Source organism: Ciona robusta, chromosome 4, assembly GCF_009617815.1.
Source record: "Ciona robusta chromosome 4, ASM961781v2".
NCBI classification, from domain to species: Eukaryota; Metazoa; Chordata; class Ascidiacea; order Phlebobranchia; family Cionidae; genus Ciona; species Ciona robusta.
Genome location: NC_143238.1, coordinates 1,481,589 through 1,500,738, shown reverse-complemented (window position 1 = coordinate 1,500,738; position 19,150 = coordinate 1,481,589). Strand labels below are relative to the sequence as shown.

Here is a 19,150-nt window from a genome sequence, read left to right as displayed (position 1 = left end):
ATAAAAAAATGTTAGTTTTAATATTTTTTCACACACTTTATTCTCCTTCAGGTTTAACCGGTTGCACAGTTGATTTAGTTTTAGTTGTTGATTCGTCATATAGCATTGGTATTGATGGATTTATAACACTAAAAGATATTCTGGGTAACTTGATCAAAAAATTTGATGTTCCGAATGATGAAACTAGAGTAAGTATAGAAATATACGTTTTTTTGCGTATTTGCCCATATGTATTTTTCAGGTTAGTTTGGTGCAGTACAGCAAGCGCTCACAAGTGGAATGGCTCCTTTCTACATACCCTGGCAACTTAGATGGAATGTTACACACAATTGCAGGCATGCAGATGCTTCAAGGGGTTACATACACTTACCATGCATTGGAACTTGTATTGCAAACTGTCATAGATGGTTCAGATTCAGGAAGAAGGCCAGATGTACCTTTTGTGATTGTGCTTATAACTGATGGAAGAGCAAAGGTATAAACAAATTGTTACCAAATTGACTGTTTTCAACTATTGTGAATACCAGTGCTAAGTCACAGTGAAAAGTATGCATAGTAAAGAAATCTACAAAGTTTAAATTTGCCATCATTATGACCTTCTGTTTTCTCATCAGCGAGTCATTTAACTCTTAAGCCAACTAGTTACAATTGAGTTCCCAAGTTATACTAAAAAAATGCTAAATGTCACATACAGTTAATTGTTTGCAGACAAAAATTTATAAAATAGCCTACCCATGTTATAAGCTGTAAGGTTGTGATGCCAGTAGATCTTAAGTAATTCATTTAAAGGTATTCTACTTGAGTAAACTTGAAGTTTAAATCCTAATGTTTTCCAGGATGAAGACATACGTGAGGAAGTACTCAATAAAATTCAAGTTGTTCATGATAAATGGAACGAAACATTCCATTTGATCACTATAGGGGTGGGGTCAGTTGACCCTCACCAACTTGAAGGCATTGCATCACATGATGACTATGTTTATACAGTGGAAGATATGAATGAAGCAAGTTCACTTGTGGATGAAGTGGCAGCGAGCATCTGCAGACCTCTAGCTCGGGAAACATGTAAAACAATAACTGCTATAACTGTTCTAGAAACTTTAATATCCTCTTTAACCATTTTTTTCAAATTTTGGTAGGCTTTCCCCTTAAACTAATATTTTCTATTCACAGATCCAAGGATTTTAACTACAACTATATCATCAGTTCAACCAGGTAGAAATAATGTTAAGAGTAAATTTTTCTTAGGGCTATTATGCTTAGCCTTAAAAAATGTTACTATGTATTGTCTACTCAATTTTTTTGTCCAAATTTGGTTTCATAGGTCCAAATTTGGTTTAGTATTTTTAAATATATATCTGCGCATTATTATTAACCTATTTTTTCTCTTAATATTTTTACCCTATTATTCCAATATTGTGTATTTGCAGAATGTTCTTACATGCCACCCACTGACATTATATTTGTACTGGATGGTTCTAGATCTGAAAACAGTGAATTGCGTTTGATGCAACATAAGATACTGCTTTCAAATTTAACAAAACTGTTCAAAATTGGCCCAAGTGATACTCAAGTGGGTGAAGTAATAACAGAGTAAATTTAATGTATCTAATGCTTAGACAGGTTACAATAAAAACACTTATATACTCAAATATTGTGTTTAGCTTTTCTGTAATAATAGCAAATCTTTTTAATATGGTTTGTGTAAATTTAAAGGATAATATGTTAGCTGCCCATGATATCGTACCGTGGGGTAAGGTGGTACACCTTTGGCACACAATTGGCAAACATTCTGAACAAGTTTTAAACAATTAACAATGGTTTATTAAAGTCGTTAGGATACAGTTTGTTGAGTACCAAATTGGACAAGAAAATAGAACAAAAATCTTCCTCACCCTACTAGAATCAAATAATCAGCCAACCAATTTTCTTATTCGATCAGGTTGGTGTATTTCTCTATGGTGATGAGTTGCATGGTTCAGGTTTGAATGGTTTTCCTCTAAGTGAAAAATCCAACATAAATGAGGTACAAGATGCAATTGATAAGCTTGAGAATCCAAACAATGATGTCATGTTCTTTACACCTGCAATACAAGAAGCACTCAGTCAAAAGTTGCTTGGTATAAAACTGTATACCTTGTCTGGTGTACCAAATACTACTTCCTTATTTTGCTATGAAAAATTGACCTTTTAATATTTTATATTCACCATTTCAGCCTAACATTCAATATTGCGTATGATTCTTTTTTATTGTTTAAAAGTATTGACTTAAAAACGAAAACAAAAAATTGTTTTATTCAAAAATTCTATCTTTGTTTCTGGTTTAACAGTTTGGCTTTGAAAGCTAGATGCTTCTATATAAAAAAGGAAAAATTTCTAATCAAATAGAATAAAGAACTAAAGTGGCCCGAATTAATGAGACATATTGCGAATAAATATAATCACTCTTTAAAATCATGACAATTTTTTTTAAAATCATGCAATCTTGTAGAATCTGCTGGTGGACGCCCTGATGCTCGTAAAGTAGCTGTTATTGAAATTACACGCTCCCAACCACCTGACTACGGCACGTCTACTCCATCTGTGAGAGGTGTTATAGGCAGCACCATTCTCACCAATACTGAAGTGATAGCTCTTGTTGTTCCCAATGATGAGCTTGAAGAGCTTGACTTGCTTGAGGAATCAGTAGGAGACCATGCCAGATTGGTTTCATCTGTTGATTTCAGTGAACTAACAGATCACGTCGATCAATTGAAAGAATTGATTTGCGGAAGTATGTGTTTTGTTATTCTTAATTTACAATTACTCATATTTTTCTTTGTTTTTACAACACAACATTATATACTCAAGTGTCTATCATTGAACAACACATTAATAGCTAATTTTAATAATTCTGACCGATCTTGTGTTGTGGAGCAACAACGAAGTGTAAATATTTTTATACAATAAACCAATACCTTAATATTTCTAGTTACATTATGTAAATATTCTATTATAATACACTAAAACAGATGCATTTCTTTACCTTGTCAACTAATATCATGAACTTTTTGCACTCAGCTCCTCCATCAACAACAACAGGTCTTTTAACAACAACAACAACACCAACAACAGGTTAGTCAGCTATAGTTTAAAAACTTATATTAAAACATTAATTTTAAACATTTAACGCAGTTCAACCGATTACCTCTTCGCAACCTACTCTTGCTGCAGGCAAGTTACACTGAAATTGTGTAAAATACTTTTTTTGTATTTTTTTTATTATTTAAATCTCGAACAGATTGCAGTTCAATGCCGCCTACGGATCTAATATTCATTATGGATGGATCACAAAATGCTAACACAGCATTGCCATTCTATAAAGAAATGCTGGGAAATGTTGCTAATACTTTAAACGTTGGTCCTGATGATACTCAGGTATTTAAGCCACATTTTCTCCTATGTAGTCAATCTAAAATTGTTTGTTGTATCTATTATAGCCAATCTAAAGGTTATATGAATGATTAAACTTTATCCATTGGTACATTTTTGATTTTTTAGTATGTATTCACTTATTATTTTTTTTTAGGTTGGTGTAAGTTTTACAGGTGATTCACTTTATAATGAATACCCAACTGGATTTCATTTAAATGAGTTCACCTCACGTGACAAGTTACTGAGTGGCATCAATAATTTGACAATCCCACTTAATAATCCTGGAAACTCTGCCTTTATGATTGAACGAGGACTTGATCAACTATTTCAAGGTAAACATTCTATGTTGCGTGCCACTCTTGATTTTACATTCATTGAAAAAAATGCTGTTGTAATGTATAAATGGATAAAAACTATTTATTAAAACTGTGTATTTCTTTTGGAAATATTGTACATCATAATACCGATAAAAGTGGCTTATATTTCAAAGCCAGACAACTACTACTAATTACACTAGTACCTTTAGCAAACCATAAAGATTGTTTTCCTCATAAGTTGTATCCATACTAACCTTAGCTTCATAGACATCAAGCCTAACTTATATTTAAGACACAATAAGTTAATTTAATTAAACTTGATTTAAAGAATCAAATGGAGCTCGACCAGATGCCCAGAAGGTGGCAGTAGTAACAATTACTGACGTACAAACCCCCATGTCCATTCCAAACATTAACAATGTCATCACTGCTGGGGTTATAAAAGGGGTTAATATCATTGCACTGGTACTTCCCCCAAGTGAAGACCTCTCACCCTCCGATATAAATGTCATCCAGACCTCACTGGGAAGGGCAATTAATCCATCGAAAGTAATTCCAATTCATAATGGCTTTGAACAACTGCCATCTGTAGCTCACAACTTAACAAACTTAATATGTGAAGGTAAGTTGAATTTGATTTGTTTTGTAAATGCTATAGGTATCTGATTTGTTTAGTAACTGCCATAAATATCTAAGTGATATTTTAGTGTTATACTATTCTCTATTTATATGGAATATATTTTATGAATATGTTATTTGTATAGTGTTATATTCAGGTAACCACAAATATTTGTAATAATATAAATTTTTGTTGTCATTGAGAATATATAAAAAGCAACAAGGAAACATGTAAAAAAGAATTGATACTAAATGGTCTACACTGTTTTTACCTACAGTTAGTTTGGTTTTGATTGTTTTCATGTTAATTTTAAGTTGATTCTTCTACAGTTGTGCCAACACCAACAAGGCCTATTGCTCCAACATCAGGTATGAATAAATAGAGTTATTAAAATTTATATTTTATATTTTAATTAAACAATTTTTCTCCATAGAGATACCTGAAATAAAATAGTGGAAGAGGACATCAACATAAATAAAAACTTGTTTTACTTTACAGCATGCGATAACGTGCCCAATGACATTATTGTTCTTATGGATGGTTCCAGTGAAGTTGCACAAAAACTTAACAATGACAATTCTATGGTTTTTAACTTCATTCGAAAACTTTCATCCAAGTTTGTAGTTTCTGAAACAAGAACGCAGGTTAGCTTGGATTTTTAACAGAATCTTACAAGATTATAGAAATATTTAAGTATTAGTTTATTATGTAATCTTTTTCTATCGCAATATGTGGAAGTTTTACCATTTATTTTAGATTTATGCATAGGGGTCTAAGTAACTATTTTCACAGAAAAATATTACACAAATCAACTGTATTTTTCAAATTGTTATCGCTTGGGTAAATATTTTTTCAAATTATATCTCTTGGGTAAATTAAAAATTCTAAATTTTGGTTTATTGTATATTATCCCACTATTGCATGAATTCAACCAACATTTTAAATTCCAGTTCACTGTATTAACATACAACAATGCAACCCACACTGATCACATAAACTACATATCACATAATGGTGAAGTGGCGACTACGAATGGTGTGACTGCTACTCCCTTGTTTTATGGAACCAGGAATACTGGAGATGCTTTGTATGATTTTGCTACAAAGTTCCAAAGTTAGTGTTTTTTTGTTCTGGCTGTTCGATATAACTTTTTTTTCGTGTAAGATTCCAAAAATTTATTTTGCTATTTAGGTATCTTTATAGTATTGGTTTAACAAAGACCTGTATCCACGCCTTATTGTGTACTTTGCTGTAGAACCTCATCTATATATATTCGCCAAATTTGTTTATGATTGTAGACGAATTACAGCAACTCTTTTTATATTCTTTATTGGGTGTTATAAAAAAATAATGTGTAAACCCATCTTTTATATCTGCATTTTAAATTTAAGACTTGAATGACCCACATGCTAAATAGAAAACCTGTGTCTCTGAAAGTTTGCCCATCTCCGGTTAATGATCTTGTAATAATTTTACATTTTTCACAGATAATGAAATTGAAGGTTTATCTGAAGAAGATCGTCATGTCCTCATCCAGAGTGCTGTCATCCTCCTTGATGAAGATGTTTCATCCAATATCCCATCTCTAACCAGAGGACTTCAAGCTCTCAAAAACACAGATCTCAGCTGGCATATTTATCTTCTCATTGTTACAAACCATCAAGAAGAAAAAGCAGAGCTTAATGGTGGTTCTCACTCTGATGAATTGAATGGGAATTCTGCTTCAACTGGTGTAGATGAAAACCTTACAGATCTGAAATTAATGCTTGACAATTATCGGCCATTTATAAAGTGGAGCATAGTGAAGGGAGGTTACCAAGCACTGAGCAATGATATGTTGGTGGATGATCTCAGCACAAGATTGTGTGATGGTAAGAAAAGTCTAACCTTTTTATTTAAATGTTTGACTGTTCAAAAAAATTGTTTGAATTCAGTATCTAGAAAATTAAAATCACCATACTATGTTGATGACTAGGGTTTGGTTGCTAGGAATAAAAAGCATTATAACTATTGATTTGTGGTTACAGAGAGGAATTTTGAGCTTTAAATTCAGCTTACAAGACGATAAATAATAAAACAAAATCCACATTTGATTTTAATCAGTTTTATAAAAATAAAAGTTTTCTTTGGTTTTCAATCAGCTAATTTGTTTCGCATTTAGTTTTTGTTAAAGTCATACTAAAATTTTAAAATAAAAACACGAACACAAATATAATTTCATTTATTCAGGAATGATGGCATTTATACCTCATGAAAATGTAACAACCACCCAGCCATTTACCCTTCCTTCTGGTTACACCACACTACCAACAACAGTAGTTACCAACATAACCACTGCAATAACTCCAACGAGACCACCACCTGGAGGTAAATAAGGTTTAGTAAGGTTTGATGTTGAAACTATGTAAACTTGGTAGAATTCTACCAGCAAGCAATTTAATGTATTTTATAATTAATTTATTTATTTTAACACAATTTAATTTCGAGTTTTTGCTGGCACGCTATATAAATATATTGTAAAATAATGCTATAGTTTTTTGCAATAGTTAAAAATCATTTTCATTTCAGAGTTTGAACTAGTGTGCGATGAAAGAGCGAACCTCGCATTTATTGTGGATGAAAAATTGATAAGTGGAAGCAAAGATGAAAGAAAATCCTTGAAGAAGTTTATGGAAGATGCTGTGGATATTTTCACCATTGGTCAGGACCATGTGCAGGTAACGTTGTTATAAGTTGTCAACATAAATGAAAGCATACCCAAATGTTTCTTTAATATGATACCAAAAAGGCTGAATTGATTAAGACACTATGAAGATATATAATAATAGTGTTAATAATTATATTTACATAAATTGTGCTGTGTACTAATTCGTTATTTACTTATCCATCAGATATCTGTTCTGTCCACCAACCAACACACCATCATTGCATTTGATGCCAATCAAACTGCTGAAGAAATAAAATCTGTTTTGAATGAAACTTTTTCAAATGTGGACCAAGTTTCCAAAATTTATGAGAAAGAATCTAATGCAAATGATGTGATCCTAAAGGCTGTTGCAGAGATGAAAAAGACCACTCCCGGAAAATCTGTAATAAATGTAAGAAAATAGGTTATGAAAAGTTCTAAAATTGAATGTTTAATAATCTTAACTACTGTTTTTTTTTCATGTTTTGCTTTCGGCTGAACATATTGCTTGTTAATTTTACTCTTGTAAAACAGTGTGTGAAATAAGGCAAAATTTGCTTCCTTTTTACAAATCACTGTAAGTTGTTTATCATTTCAGATAATTTTGGATCGAAAACCTGAACATGTAAACCACTCTGTTCTTGAAGTTTTATACAACAACAATGTAACCATGGCAGTGTATGCTCGCCACCCACGAGCCACTGGGGGTCAGGCCAGGAATCTTGTGATTCATCCAAGTCTTTATAAACCCTTCATGACTTTGAAGCAGTTTTCTAAGGCAGGAAATACAACACATGACTCTGTGTGTTTTGACCACCCATTACGGCCTCCAACTTCTGCTCGCTGCTCACACCTAGTGGCTGATTTGGTTTTCCTGGTCGACCGAAAACTCCTTGCAAATAATGGAACAGAAGCAAAAGCTCTGATGATCGATTTAGTTGAAAATTTTGCAATTAGTCCAAGAAATGTGAGGGTAGCTGCTGTTTTGTATGGAGGTGGTAACCCTCCTCACGTTGTGTTTGGATTGGATGATTACCACAGAAGAAGTGTGGTACAAGATGCCATCGTGTGGATGAATGGAACATCAACATCTTCAAGTTCACAAGACCTGGTTGATGGCGTGGAATATGCAAATGAAGTTGTGTTCAATTCAAGATTGTTGGAAAATGTGGAACCTGGAAAATTTATTGTTAACTTAGGAAGTGGAAACATTAACTTATCACCTGAGTTAAACAGTCGCATGAATAAGGCCCTCAGAAATTCTGTGACTTTGGTTCCAGTTCTAAATGGGAACAATAGTAATATATCTGTACAAAAGTCTGTTTTGGTTCCTGACTTTTCTAGTGATGGCATTCAGACAGCTGTTAATGAGTTGGTGGATTACTTATGCGACAAATACACTGGTTTTACCACACCCGCTATGGTTACAGCAACCACTCCTACCATATGCTCACCTGATGTAGAAGTTGTGTTTATTGTAGATGAAGAACTACTTACAAACACAAGATTTTCAACACCTGTACATGACTTCTTCTTACAGATGGAAAACCTTGTTCAATTTGGCCCCTCACATGCTAGGAATGGGTTAATTGTTACAGGGAGAAATCCAGACCTGGTCTTGTTACCTGACAGAGATTATACTCAAAATTTGACGCAAGTTATTTCTGGTTTATTTTCAAGCAGACAAACAAATCCTATTGAAATTGGAGAAACAATTATGGCAGCTGTTCATATGCTTAACTCAAGTAGAATTGAAACTGAAGTTGAAAAGCACGTCATTCTCTTGATCAGTAGAACTGTAAGAGGAACTTTGACAAAAGATATTTGGGATTCAATGAAAGCACTAAATATGGAGCTGGATGTGGTATCTGTAGAAACCAACTTCTTAGAAACGGGATCAATTGAAAGCCTTCCATACCGTCAGTTCCCTGTGTATCCACCACAATACCTTCCTAACACAGCACAAGTGATCAGTTCTCATATTTGTGAATCGCGGAAATGGTTCACACCCCATGCACCACCCATACGTCCAAACATGTTGTGTTCTGCTGCAGATATCACTTTCGTTTATGATATGATGCTTTTGTCTCCGTACAGTGCTGCAGTCAAGGTCACTAGTTTCATGAAAAGAATGGCTAGACTTCTGGATCGAATGAGTGGGCAGGAAAAAAGCAGATTTGCTGCTGTAAGTTATGGGAAGGAGCCATATATCAACTTTGGAATGGAGGATTACCCAAGTGTCATTGAAGTAGAAGAAGCTATGAATGACCTTCATCATTACGGAAGTGCTGTGCCTGCCAATGTGGGCAAGGCTCTTAACTTTGTGCTAAACAATGTTACCATAAGTCACCCAAGACCTGGAACAAATGAAATTCGACAAACAATTTTGCTTTTGATTGGTAGAAACAGTTATGACAGCTTAGAGCAAGCAATCGAAGCAGCTAGAAGAAGAGGTGCAGAAGTGATCACCTTCTTTATTGGCGGTATTCATGTGAACAACCCATCTGCTTTTACAACAGTGCCTGATGGATATATACCTGTACATCGTCTCCGCGAGCTAAACAATCTTGAATATGAAGTTATTGAACTTATCTGCTCTAAAGAAGAGGCCAAGGTGCCGGTTGAACCCACCCCACCTCCCCCTACTACAGCCCCACCATGCAAGGTGGATATAGTATTTGTAGTGGACGATGCTTTTACATCAAGCCGGCGAAATCAACTTTCTCTGCAAAGGTTCTTTGCAGAAAATCACCGGCACCTTTACTTTGCTGACGATCATGTTCGAGCCGGAATAATCCGGATTAGTCAAGATGTTGATTTGGTCACTGAAGGCTTTGTTTCAACTAAAGAGGATTTTTTGGCTGCTTACAAGAATCGAATGCTGGTTTCACCATCTTCCGGACCTCTTATGGTACAGAATGGTTTAGAAGCAGCGGTAGAAATGATTCAAACTTATGGACGACCAGACGCCCCTGATTTAAAAAGGATAATAGTGCTCATAATGAGTAGAAAAGCAAGTGATTTTAATGAGAATTTAAACAAAATAGAGCAGATTAAATCAAGCGGAACTTTTGTAGCAGCCGTGGTTGCTAATGATGCAATGAGTCTTCCATGGAAAGATATTGTCAATGAAGATGGTTACCTTAAAGCATTCAGGTTAGTAAGTCAATTTTATGTTATAAAGTTTATTCTGTAATTAACTTAATAAAACTGCAATGCAATTCAATCTATTAGTTATTTAGTGGCAGGCTGTGGCAAAAGTTATGCAGTAACAAAGTTGTTAGCATGCCTACCTGTAACCCAGAGGTAATGGACTCAAACCTCATCAGTCCAAGACACTTAATGGCAAATGCTCCACCCCATTGGTTACTAATGGGTTGTTCAAATCATCTTACTTAAAAAAATGAAAAATCCAAAACAAAAATCACCTACAAAGTAACATACATGGTAACTCAAAAGCTGGCTAGGGGTGTTAAACCCGAGTGATACGGACTGTCGTTTTCCGGCCACACGAGGATAAAGTATCTTACATTCATTCATTCACTTAAATTATTACAGTTATAAATTTCTTTGACAGAACACGGTTCCTGCGTTACTATGCTAAAGGAGTTGTACATATGGTGTGGGACAGCACATGTGACAGCAGATTTGAACCACACATTACCACAACCAGTGCACCAGCAGCAACAACAACCACTCTTGCTGGTGTTTGCCCACGTGTTATGGATGTTGTGTTTTTGGTCGACAAAAATATCTTGTCGGAAAATTTGAAAGCAGGTTTGACGAGGTCATTGATGAAAGATTCTCTACGTTCCTTAGATTTACAGGTAAATATTTTTCTGTGTTATCAACTAGTAGGGTTCTGCAATAATGCACACTATAAAATCCGTGATCGGGACCAAAACTGATCTATCACTTTATAGATAAATTATAATAAAAACCATTTAATGTTCTAGGCAATGTAATGTGAGTACATATTTTCTAGTGTTTCTATACTTGTTTTTCAGCAGTCCTAGTGTGTACGGTTGTGCAAGATGTTTATGTATTAAGATTTTTCTATTATTTTACAGCCAGAGAAAACACGTTTTGGGATTGTTAAGTTTGATTCAGTTCCAACACTTGCCAGTGAACTGCAACGTTCTGAGGATATTGCGACAGCCATAAGAACAGTGGATGATGTGATGGAATTCTCACCAAATGATAAAAAACCTTCTCTGCTGCCTGTCCTTGAGTATGCTTCATTTCAATTGCTGCTTGGAGATGGAGTTAGAACGAATTCTGATAAAGTGCTTGTGCTTTTGCTTGACCAGTTGCCTTCAGATGAACCTGAGGAAGTTATTTCAGAAATTAATCGAATTCAGCAACTCAACATAAGTTTAATAACAGTTGGTCCTGAAGATACATTTGTTCCATATGTAAAGCAGCTCAGTACTTTAAAAAATGGAGTAATATCTGCGAGTCCTCTTTTGTTCAATAGTATTGTGAACAACCTTACAGACATATTATGCCATAATGTTTCCAACTTCAAGGAACTTACACCACTTGTCACAACCACTGCATTCACACCAACCGAGGTCACTACACCAAGTGGTAAATGTGAATACAAAGCAGACATAGCAGTAGTTGTGGATGCATCGCATATAACAAAGAAACAACTAAAACAAGTAAAGGACTTTGTACGTGAGGTGTTGGAGAACTTCCAAATAAGTTCATCGCAAACAGCGGTAGGTGTTTCATAATTTTTAAACTAAAACCATTTTGATATTTTGTCTAAAGTTTATTATTCCTAATCATAGAATGCAATGTAACAACTAGAAAAAGAGAAAAAATTCTATGTTTTATGAGTGATATGACATTTGTGTATAAAATAAGCACTATATACTCTAAAAATTGTCTTGCAAATTTGCTTTGATTTTTAAGGTTTCAGTTGCTTCTTATGGCTTCAATCTGTTCTTGGCATCCAACTTCACAAATGCATCAGACACTTCTGTAGTTGAAGCAATCAAGTCAATTCAACCATCAAACGAGAATGTAACATACACCTCACAAGCATTGCACATTGTATTGGATAGAATTTTAACTTCAGAATTAGGAGCAAGAAGTGATGTGCCATGGAAAGTACTTCTGGTGACCCAAAATCATCCAGATGTAAGTGAACATATGGGAATAATATCTAATATTACCAAAATGTTGAATTTTTTAAAGATCCAGCAAAAAAATAATTGTTTCAATGACTAAATACTAGAAATAAACAAAATTTCTATGTAAAAAAAACAATTAATACAATTCAATTATAATTGAAGTTCTTAAACCAACAAAAACAACAAAAAATGAATAAACTAAAAAGAGGGTTTCCGAACAGTTTAAAGCATCAGTTCAATGAAATGTATCACATTTTTAGCGAAACGTATTGTCCACTAATTACGTTTCTGATCATTTCAGGATGACGTGTCCAGAGTATCTGATAAATTAAGTGACATTGCTGATGCACACAACACAGGGGTGGATGGTGTGATTGTAGAAATATCATCAACACCAATTATGGTGTTGCATCAACCTAAACATATCACCAATGTTCAAGTCAATAACTTTGATGAACTAAGCTCTGTATCAGTTCTACAGACAGTGTTTGATAAGTTATGTACACCACCTATTGAAGGTATGTAGTAACTATGATATTGGTAAAATAAGTAATGTATTTTATATTATAATAATAAAAAAGCATAAAGATGTAAATGTAATTATATATACATGAAACAGTAAATACTTAATCTTATTTTTTATTTAATTCTTAACCCTCATACATTAAAATGATTTGGTCAAATATATATATACTTATATATATGAGTCTATGTAACCAGCATCTGCATTATCAGGTAGCACAACTCCTTCATTCGAGTTCACATCCGTTACTTCAGCATACAGTAAGGGTCAAGTTAAATAAAAAGTTTGTTGATATTTAACATTTTTCTTCTTCAGCGCCAAGTCCAAATGTTACAACTGACAAATGTGCCTATTATGACGTGGACAACCAACAAACTGTGGTAACTATAACTTTATAAGCAATACCGTTTTTACCTACTACCAGCGTCTTGTTATCACATTTACTCGAAGGTTACACAAAGTGATCTTAATCCTACAGTTTAATTTATTGTTTTTTTTTTGTTTTACACATTGGTGCTTTACCCCAAGATATACTTATTGGATACTGTAGAGCAGCTCTTTTTAGAGTTATGACAACCTCATTTTGTGGCTATATTTGTAACCATTTTTAAAAACTCTGTTAGTAATTTTATAACATATATAATTTGTATATTACTGCAAACTATTTTTATTTGAACTAACTATTTAAACAAGCTGTTAAATTTCTACAGTTACTGGACCATGGAAGCATTGCATATCCAGACACAAATGATAGTTGTCGATATTATGTTTGTTCTGATGATGGATCAATGAGGTTCAGAGACAAAAGACTAATGTGCGATGAGACGAGAAAACCACGTTGTCAAAATGGATTTGAACCTGTTCTGTATTATGACCATGACTGTGAATGCCAGTGGCAATGTCAATGTATGTAGAAATATTTGTTACCATGATGGGGGTATAGTTAATCACTAATTTTTTTTTCAGATAAAATACACACTAGTGTTTCTCTTACATTAGTCTTTACTATTTTAAGTAAAAAAGTCCAATATGTAACAACTTTGAGTTCTCTTTTAATACATTAACTCTTAAAAAATGGTCTTTTCATGGTTACTTTTTTACCCAACTTCAAATATTGGTCACAATTGTATCTCAGTTCAAGTAATTCTTATTTTTAATACTCATATACCTTATGGTAGGGAATAATAAGCATGACATTCCTTCCAGGTTACTGTACAATAGCTGGTGATCCCGGCTACCACACTTTCGATGGCTCGTTATATTTCTACCCAAGTTCCTCTGGATGCCAGAATACATTGACTCAGTTTAAACTTGGGGAAGAAAAAGACCTTCCAATGAAAATCTTCCATTCCACGGACTCCTGTGATCTCAAACACATTGATGCGGGGTCTTGTATTGCGGATGTTACGGTTCAACTGTCAAACATTACTTATCACCTGAGAAATAATCTTTCTGTAAGTTTGTTTGCTTGTAGATTAATTTATAACTTCTTGATTATCTAAAATAGTTTGACCTAAAATTTCAAAACAAAATAAATTTGAAAAAGTTTTTTATGTAATAATTACATTCATAAAACATTTGCGAAAACACTGCACAAAAACAGGACTGCTCGTCCATTTTATGAAATACCTGCATGAAAAAAATTGAAAGAAACTGTTTGTGATTAATTTCTAGGTCACAAGAAATGATGTTGTGATTAAATTGCCTCATGATGAAAAAATTTTGGGTTATAAAGTTCATATTGAGGTCCTTGGGATCATTAAGCTCTTTCTCACTGTATCAGAGCTTGGGCTTGAAGTGCGTTATGTGCCAGCTGTGCACTATGTCACCATCAGCCTCCCTGCGCATCGGTGTGCCAATAAAACTGAGGGAATGTGTGGTAAGAGATTAACTTATGGTTGAATGAATGTAACATACCTTATCCTCACGTGGCCGGAAAATGACAGTTGTTAAACATGGGTGTTCTGTTTCTTTGTTCTGTTACTTTGTAGGTGTTTGTTTTTTGGAAATTGTTTTCATTTTTATGTGGCAAGCGTGCTAACCAACTGCGCTATGGCGCCGGACAGCATATAAGACAATGTTGCAGTCATAACCATTGATTGACAGGTGATTGCAATGGCGTGAGCTCCAATGACATGGTCATGAGGAATCATATACTGACCGAGGATGCAACAGAATTTGCATACAGCTGGAACTTCCCCAAGGTTTTAATATTTTTATATTATTTTATAATTTCCTAACAAAATTTGGATACTATCGCGTTAAGTTGATTTAATGAGTTTTTATTCTAACAAAACCACTGCAAACACCAAGGATACAATATACTTGTAACTGCTCTGATTGTAAACTTTATTTTGAAATTCAAAACTTCATTCCTGAAAATGTGATAAAACAATGCATCACAATGGGCATTGTTCGCGTCAATAGGCCTCTTGTTTTCTGAGCTGTTTAGTTGTATTCCTGGGCTGTTTATGGATTGCTATGATCTTCTTTCTTTCAATGGCTTTCACTATACTCCTTAGAATGAAGAGGAAATATGTGTGAAACCAGAACCAATAAGCCAACATTGCACACGTGATCCTGATCCGCTGTGTTTGAAGATTAGTGAGGGAGAGGAGTTTGCTCAGTGCAGATCACTGGTGGATTTCAGTAAGTTACTCAAATATATGAATTCAACCTTGTTAGATATTTTAATTGAAATATGTCATTTCGAACATTATTTATGGTTAAACTTTGCTTTACTAAATAGTTTTCAGATTATTAAATTTTTTCAGCTTATGTTTTTCTGTTGTACAGGTACATACTATGTGGCTTGCAGAAATGAAACATGCAGCAAGAATTATCCTGCATGTGATTGGTTGGCTGCTTTTGCTGAGGTGTGTCGTCATGCAGGGGCTTGTGTTGATTGGAGGACTGATACCGCATGCTGTAAGTCATTGTTATAATTAAATTTAGAAGTTTTCAATATCATTTATTGATAACTGTAATACAAAGTAGCTAATACACTATTATTGGTCTATAAAATTATGTATATAAGAGGAAAAAGTTAAAAAACTGTGCTTTTACTAACAGTTTAACTTTTTTTTAATTTAAGTATATTCTGTTTCTTTATGATTTTGTGTAATAATTTTAAATTTCAATTTTTTTAGTGAATTTTGAAATATATAATATTTTTGTGATTTTTTTCTCCCACCAGCAATGAGATGTCCTGCTGGTCGTGTATATGATGCTTGTAGAGATTCTCCTTATGAGAAGAGCTGTACACAACCATCAAAGAAGGTAAATGAACCTATTGAAGGATGCTTCTTACAATGTGCGGATGATGAAGTAGTTGTAGATGGGGTTTGTAGATCAAACAAGTTGTGTTCCAAGTGCTTTGATAATGATGCTGCTGTTTACAGAGAGGTGAGTTTCTAATTTTTATTTATAGCCAACTGCCACAACATGGGTTATATTCTATATGTCATTGTGTCCTTTTAAACAGAAGATTTTGAATTAACTGTTGTAATGCATGAAAGACGGAACGATTCTACGAAAAACTTTAATATTTTTTTGACTTGTTACACTGAATATGGTACAGAAACCAAATAGTACCAAGAGTACCGTCCTAAAATTGTATGCCAATGGTCTATATTGGTTTATAACGTGCAGTAGAAAGCCTAAGGAAATATTTAGTCTTCGGTTGTTTTTTGTATTATTGCTTTCTTCATGTATGATATACATAAACCTTTTACGCAACTCTGTGAAAGTTTGTACTACACAATATAAATACATTATTTCAGGCTGGCGAGAAATGGACACCTGAAACAAACCGATGTCGTGAATGTGAATGTGATGCTGAAACTCTCAAAGTAAAATGTGGCGATCGAGTTTGTAAAAAGAAGGTTCCTCTACCTGTGTGTGGAGATTGTGAAATACCAAGAGTGTCTGGAGCTGACCCATGTTGTCCCACCAATCAACACTGTGGTAAGTTACACCTAAAAATTTCCTACAAAAATTTTTAAATCGTATAAATTTATGAGATATAGTCACTTTTTTAATTCAATTTTTTTTTTTTTTTTCAGTATGTTATTACACATAAACATTCCAAGTGAGCATTATTTTTAACTGTTTTAAATTGTCCTATTTACATTTTTACAGATTGTGACAGCAGTTGTAATGCTTTAAAGCCAAGGTGTCAACACGGTGAACAGGAGCAGCGGATGACAGATGAACCCGGATGCCGACCCGTGTACAGGTGCAAGTGCGATCAGGACCTTTGTACAGAACGCAGGATAACTTGTGATTCACCCAAAGTACTGGTAGAGGTGCCAACATCATGTTGTCCAGTGATCAAATGTGTTTGTCCAAAATGCTCAAACCAAAGTGAGGTTGTTTGTGAACCGGTAAGTATTTTTTAAATTAAAAAAAAATCAGTTGCAGCAAAACTTGGACGTTTTGTTGTATCAGACTGTTTAAAAAAACTGTTGTTTTTTAGGGATTAACTAAAAGAACAACGACTGACATATGCAACTGTGTGCATGAGACATGTGGTAAGCGATTTAGCATGCACAATAACTTGAAAACATTTTCTAAATTTTAACGGTTGTTATATTTTACCTCAGAACGTCTACCCGTCTGTGTGGCAATTGTCAACAATACAGTCGTAACAGCAAACCAAGGCGACACTTGGCTTGCAGATAACAACCCCTGTAGTAATTGTACTTGCACAAGGACTGAAGTTGGTGAATATGAAGTCAAGTGCAGAGACACTTCCAATGAATGTGGATGTCCTCAAGTAAGGTTTCATTTGTGATTTTATTTTTATATCTCTTCACTTCATGATCGCTTTTTTATGGTTATCACAATGGAGAAGATTTTGCATAATGGCATGTTTGTCCAGTGTTGCCTTGTTTTGCATAAGACACTTTTTTAATGTAAAATGCATTAATAAAACCTAAGACAAATTTATATGTAGAAATATGTACACCTACTGTCATGAATAAATGTAATGTGTATCCATACATATAATATACATATGTGCATACAGGGTTACAGAGCTGATGAAACAATTCGTTATCCAAACCAGTGTTGCCCACAATGTGTCTTCAATCGATGTCACTATACAAGTGCTAATGGGACTGACTTTTATGAGGTAACCACTTGTAATGTTTATATATATATTTATTTATTCCAGATGTAGGCTTAATAAAATAACTTTCCTGTTATAGAAAATTGTTTAGATGGCCTTTTAAACACTTGGTTCTGATTTGAAACATTGTAAGGTGTTATAAGTGTTTGTCAGTTTTGTATTTTTGAAATTTGTTGTATTCATTTAAATATTTATCAGTCTATTTTCTCAATACTAAGAAAACTTATTGTTTTTATATTTTAAGTACCCAATATCCTTTAATCCAGGGCTTTCCATAACTTTTTCGATGACAACCCTTTTAAATCTCTTTTTTTTCTTGTCTCTGCACAGTTAAAATGATAAAGATTGGGAAATATAGACTCCTAACTAGCAAAGCCTTGTTTTAATCTGTTAATTTTAGTTTGCTATATCCAACTTTTGGTGGTTTATTTTTGTCATAGATAGGGGAAGAATGGAATGTTGACAAAAAAGGTTGCATCAGACGCAGATGCGAAAATATAAATGGTGTGGCGACGTCTACCAAAGAAATTGTTCAATGTGAAGAACCTGAACCTTCAGATTGTTCGCTTGGATATAAAACTGTGTGTGAGAAAATATCTTGCTGTGTGGAATGCAGATGCAGTAAGTTGTTATGTGTAGATGTAATTGCCATGTTGATATTGTAATATTGTATTTTATTTTAGTTCCTGATGCTGTCTGTCTTGTTAATGAGACCATGCTACAGGTAAGTAGGAAATGTGGCTTTAAAGTTCTTTGTTTTTTTAATGAAATTACTAAAAGAATTTCTAAACCGTAACAAATTTCTGTGTTATTTTTTAAGGCACTCGTTAGTAAATTTGCTCATTAGTAAAAAACTTGTTCGTACTTATTAGTAAAATCACCTTATAAAAATTGGTCTTTTTATAACATTTTCGTTCATATCACAGAGACCTGGTGACAGTTTCGACATTGATGCATGTACATCATGTAATTGTACAGAAACCATAGGAACAGATGGTTTCCATGTATCTGATTGCAGTGTGACAATATGTGATGACTGTGCGGAGGTAAGTTGCTTCACAAACAATTCGGCAACAGCATTTTCCATTTGTAAAAATATACAACACTCATACTCCTTTTCTATCTCATCAATTTATGTTCTCCGCAATTCTGTATTTTTTAAATTAATTTTTAAACCTATACAGTACATACCTACTTGGTTATACAGGGTTTCAAAGTGACAGAAGTTAGAGGTTCTTGCTGTGGGCTTTGCAAACCAGAGCGTTGTACATTAACACTACCCTACCATGGAGAAAATAAAACACAGATATTGGAAGTGA

The 19,150-nt window shown here is 34.0% G+C and overlaps 1 protein-coding gene across 1 annotated transcript in view; it reads left to right on the top strand.

Moving 5' to 3' along the window:
• The window catches only part of LOC149736403 (uncharacterized), a 38,620-nt gene that overhangs the window by 16,221 nt on the left and 3,249 nt on the right, over positions 1-19,150 (top strand). The window contains exons 36-77 of the mRNA XM_089876882.1: positions 52-188; positions 242-475; positions 837-1,065; positions 1,174-1,215; positions 1,431-1,573; positions 1,943-2,120; positions 2,492-2,773; positions 3,061-3,114; positions 3,175-3,213; positions 3,281-3,417; positions 3,569-3,746; positions 4,060-4,353; positions 4,680-4,718; positions 4,849-4,994; positions 5,301-5,463; positions 5,838-6,221; positions 6,580-6,717; positions 6,919-7,067; positions 7,242-7,448; positions 7,635-10,192; positions 10,614-10,863; positions 11,107-11,760; positions 11,957-12,184; positions 12,479-12,695; positions 12,913-12,960; positions 13,016-13,080; positions 13,411-13,606; positions 13,907-14,154; positions 14,375-14,579; positions 14,807-14,904; positions 15,223-15,349; positions 15,497-15,628; positions 15,897-16,105; positions 16,483-16,666; positions 16,841-17,085; positions 17,178-17,232; positions 17,305-17,477; positions 17,730-17,834; positions 18,272-18,452; positions 18,515-18,555; positions 18,758-18,877; positions 19,039-19,146. Of these exons, the coding sequence (XP_089733008.1) occupies positions 52-188; positions 242-475; positions 837-1,065; positions 1,174-1,215; positions 1,431-1,573; positions 1,943-2,120; positions 2,492-2,773; positions 3,061-3,114; positions 3,175-3,213; positions 3,281-3,417; positions 3,569-3,746; positions 4,060-4,353; positions 4,680-4,718; positions 4,849-4,994; positions 5,301-5,463; positions 5,838-6,221; positions 6,580-6,717; positions 6,919-7,067; positions 7,242-7,448; positions 7,635-10,192; positions 10,614-10,863; positions 11,107-11,760; positions 11,957-12,184; positions 12,479-12,695; positions 12,913-12,960; positions 13,016-13,080; positions 13,411-13,606; positions 13,907-14,154; positions 14,375-14,579; positions 14,807-14,904; positions 15,223-15,349; positions 15,497-15,628; positions 15,897-16,105; positions 16,483-16,666; positions 16,841-17,085; positions 17,178-17,232; positions 17,305-17,477; positions 17,730-17,834; positions 18,272-18,452; positions 18,515-18,555; positions 18,758-18,877; positions 19,039-19,146 (9,620 nt within the window). The remainder of the gene's footprint in view (positions 1-51; positions 189-241; positions 476-836; positions 1,066-1,173; positions 1,216-1,430; positions 1,574-1,942; positions 2,121-2,491; positions 2,774-3,060; positions 3,115-3,174; positions 3,214-3,280; positions 3,418-3,568; positions 3,747-4,059; positions 4,354-4,679; positions 4,719-4,848; positions 4,995-5,300; positions 5,464-5,837; positions 6,222-6,579; positions 6,718-6,918; positions 7,068-7,241; positions 7,449-7,634; positions 10,193-10,613; positions 10,864-11,106; positions 11,761-11,956; positions 12,185-12,478; positions 12,696-12,912; positions 12,961-13,015; positions 13,081-13,410; positions 13,607-13,906; positions 14,155-14,374; positions 14,580-14,806; positions 14,905-15,222; positions 15,350-15,496; positions 15,629-15,896; positions 16,106-16,482; positions 16,667-16,840; positions 17,086-17,177; positions 17,233-17,304; positions 17,478-17,729; positions 17,835-18,271; positions 18,453-18,514; positions 18,556-18,757; positions 18,878-19,038; positions 19,147-19,150) is intronic.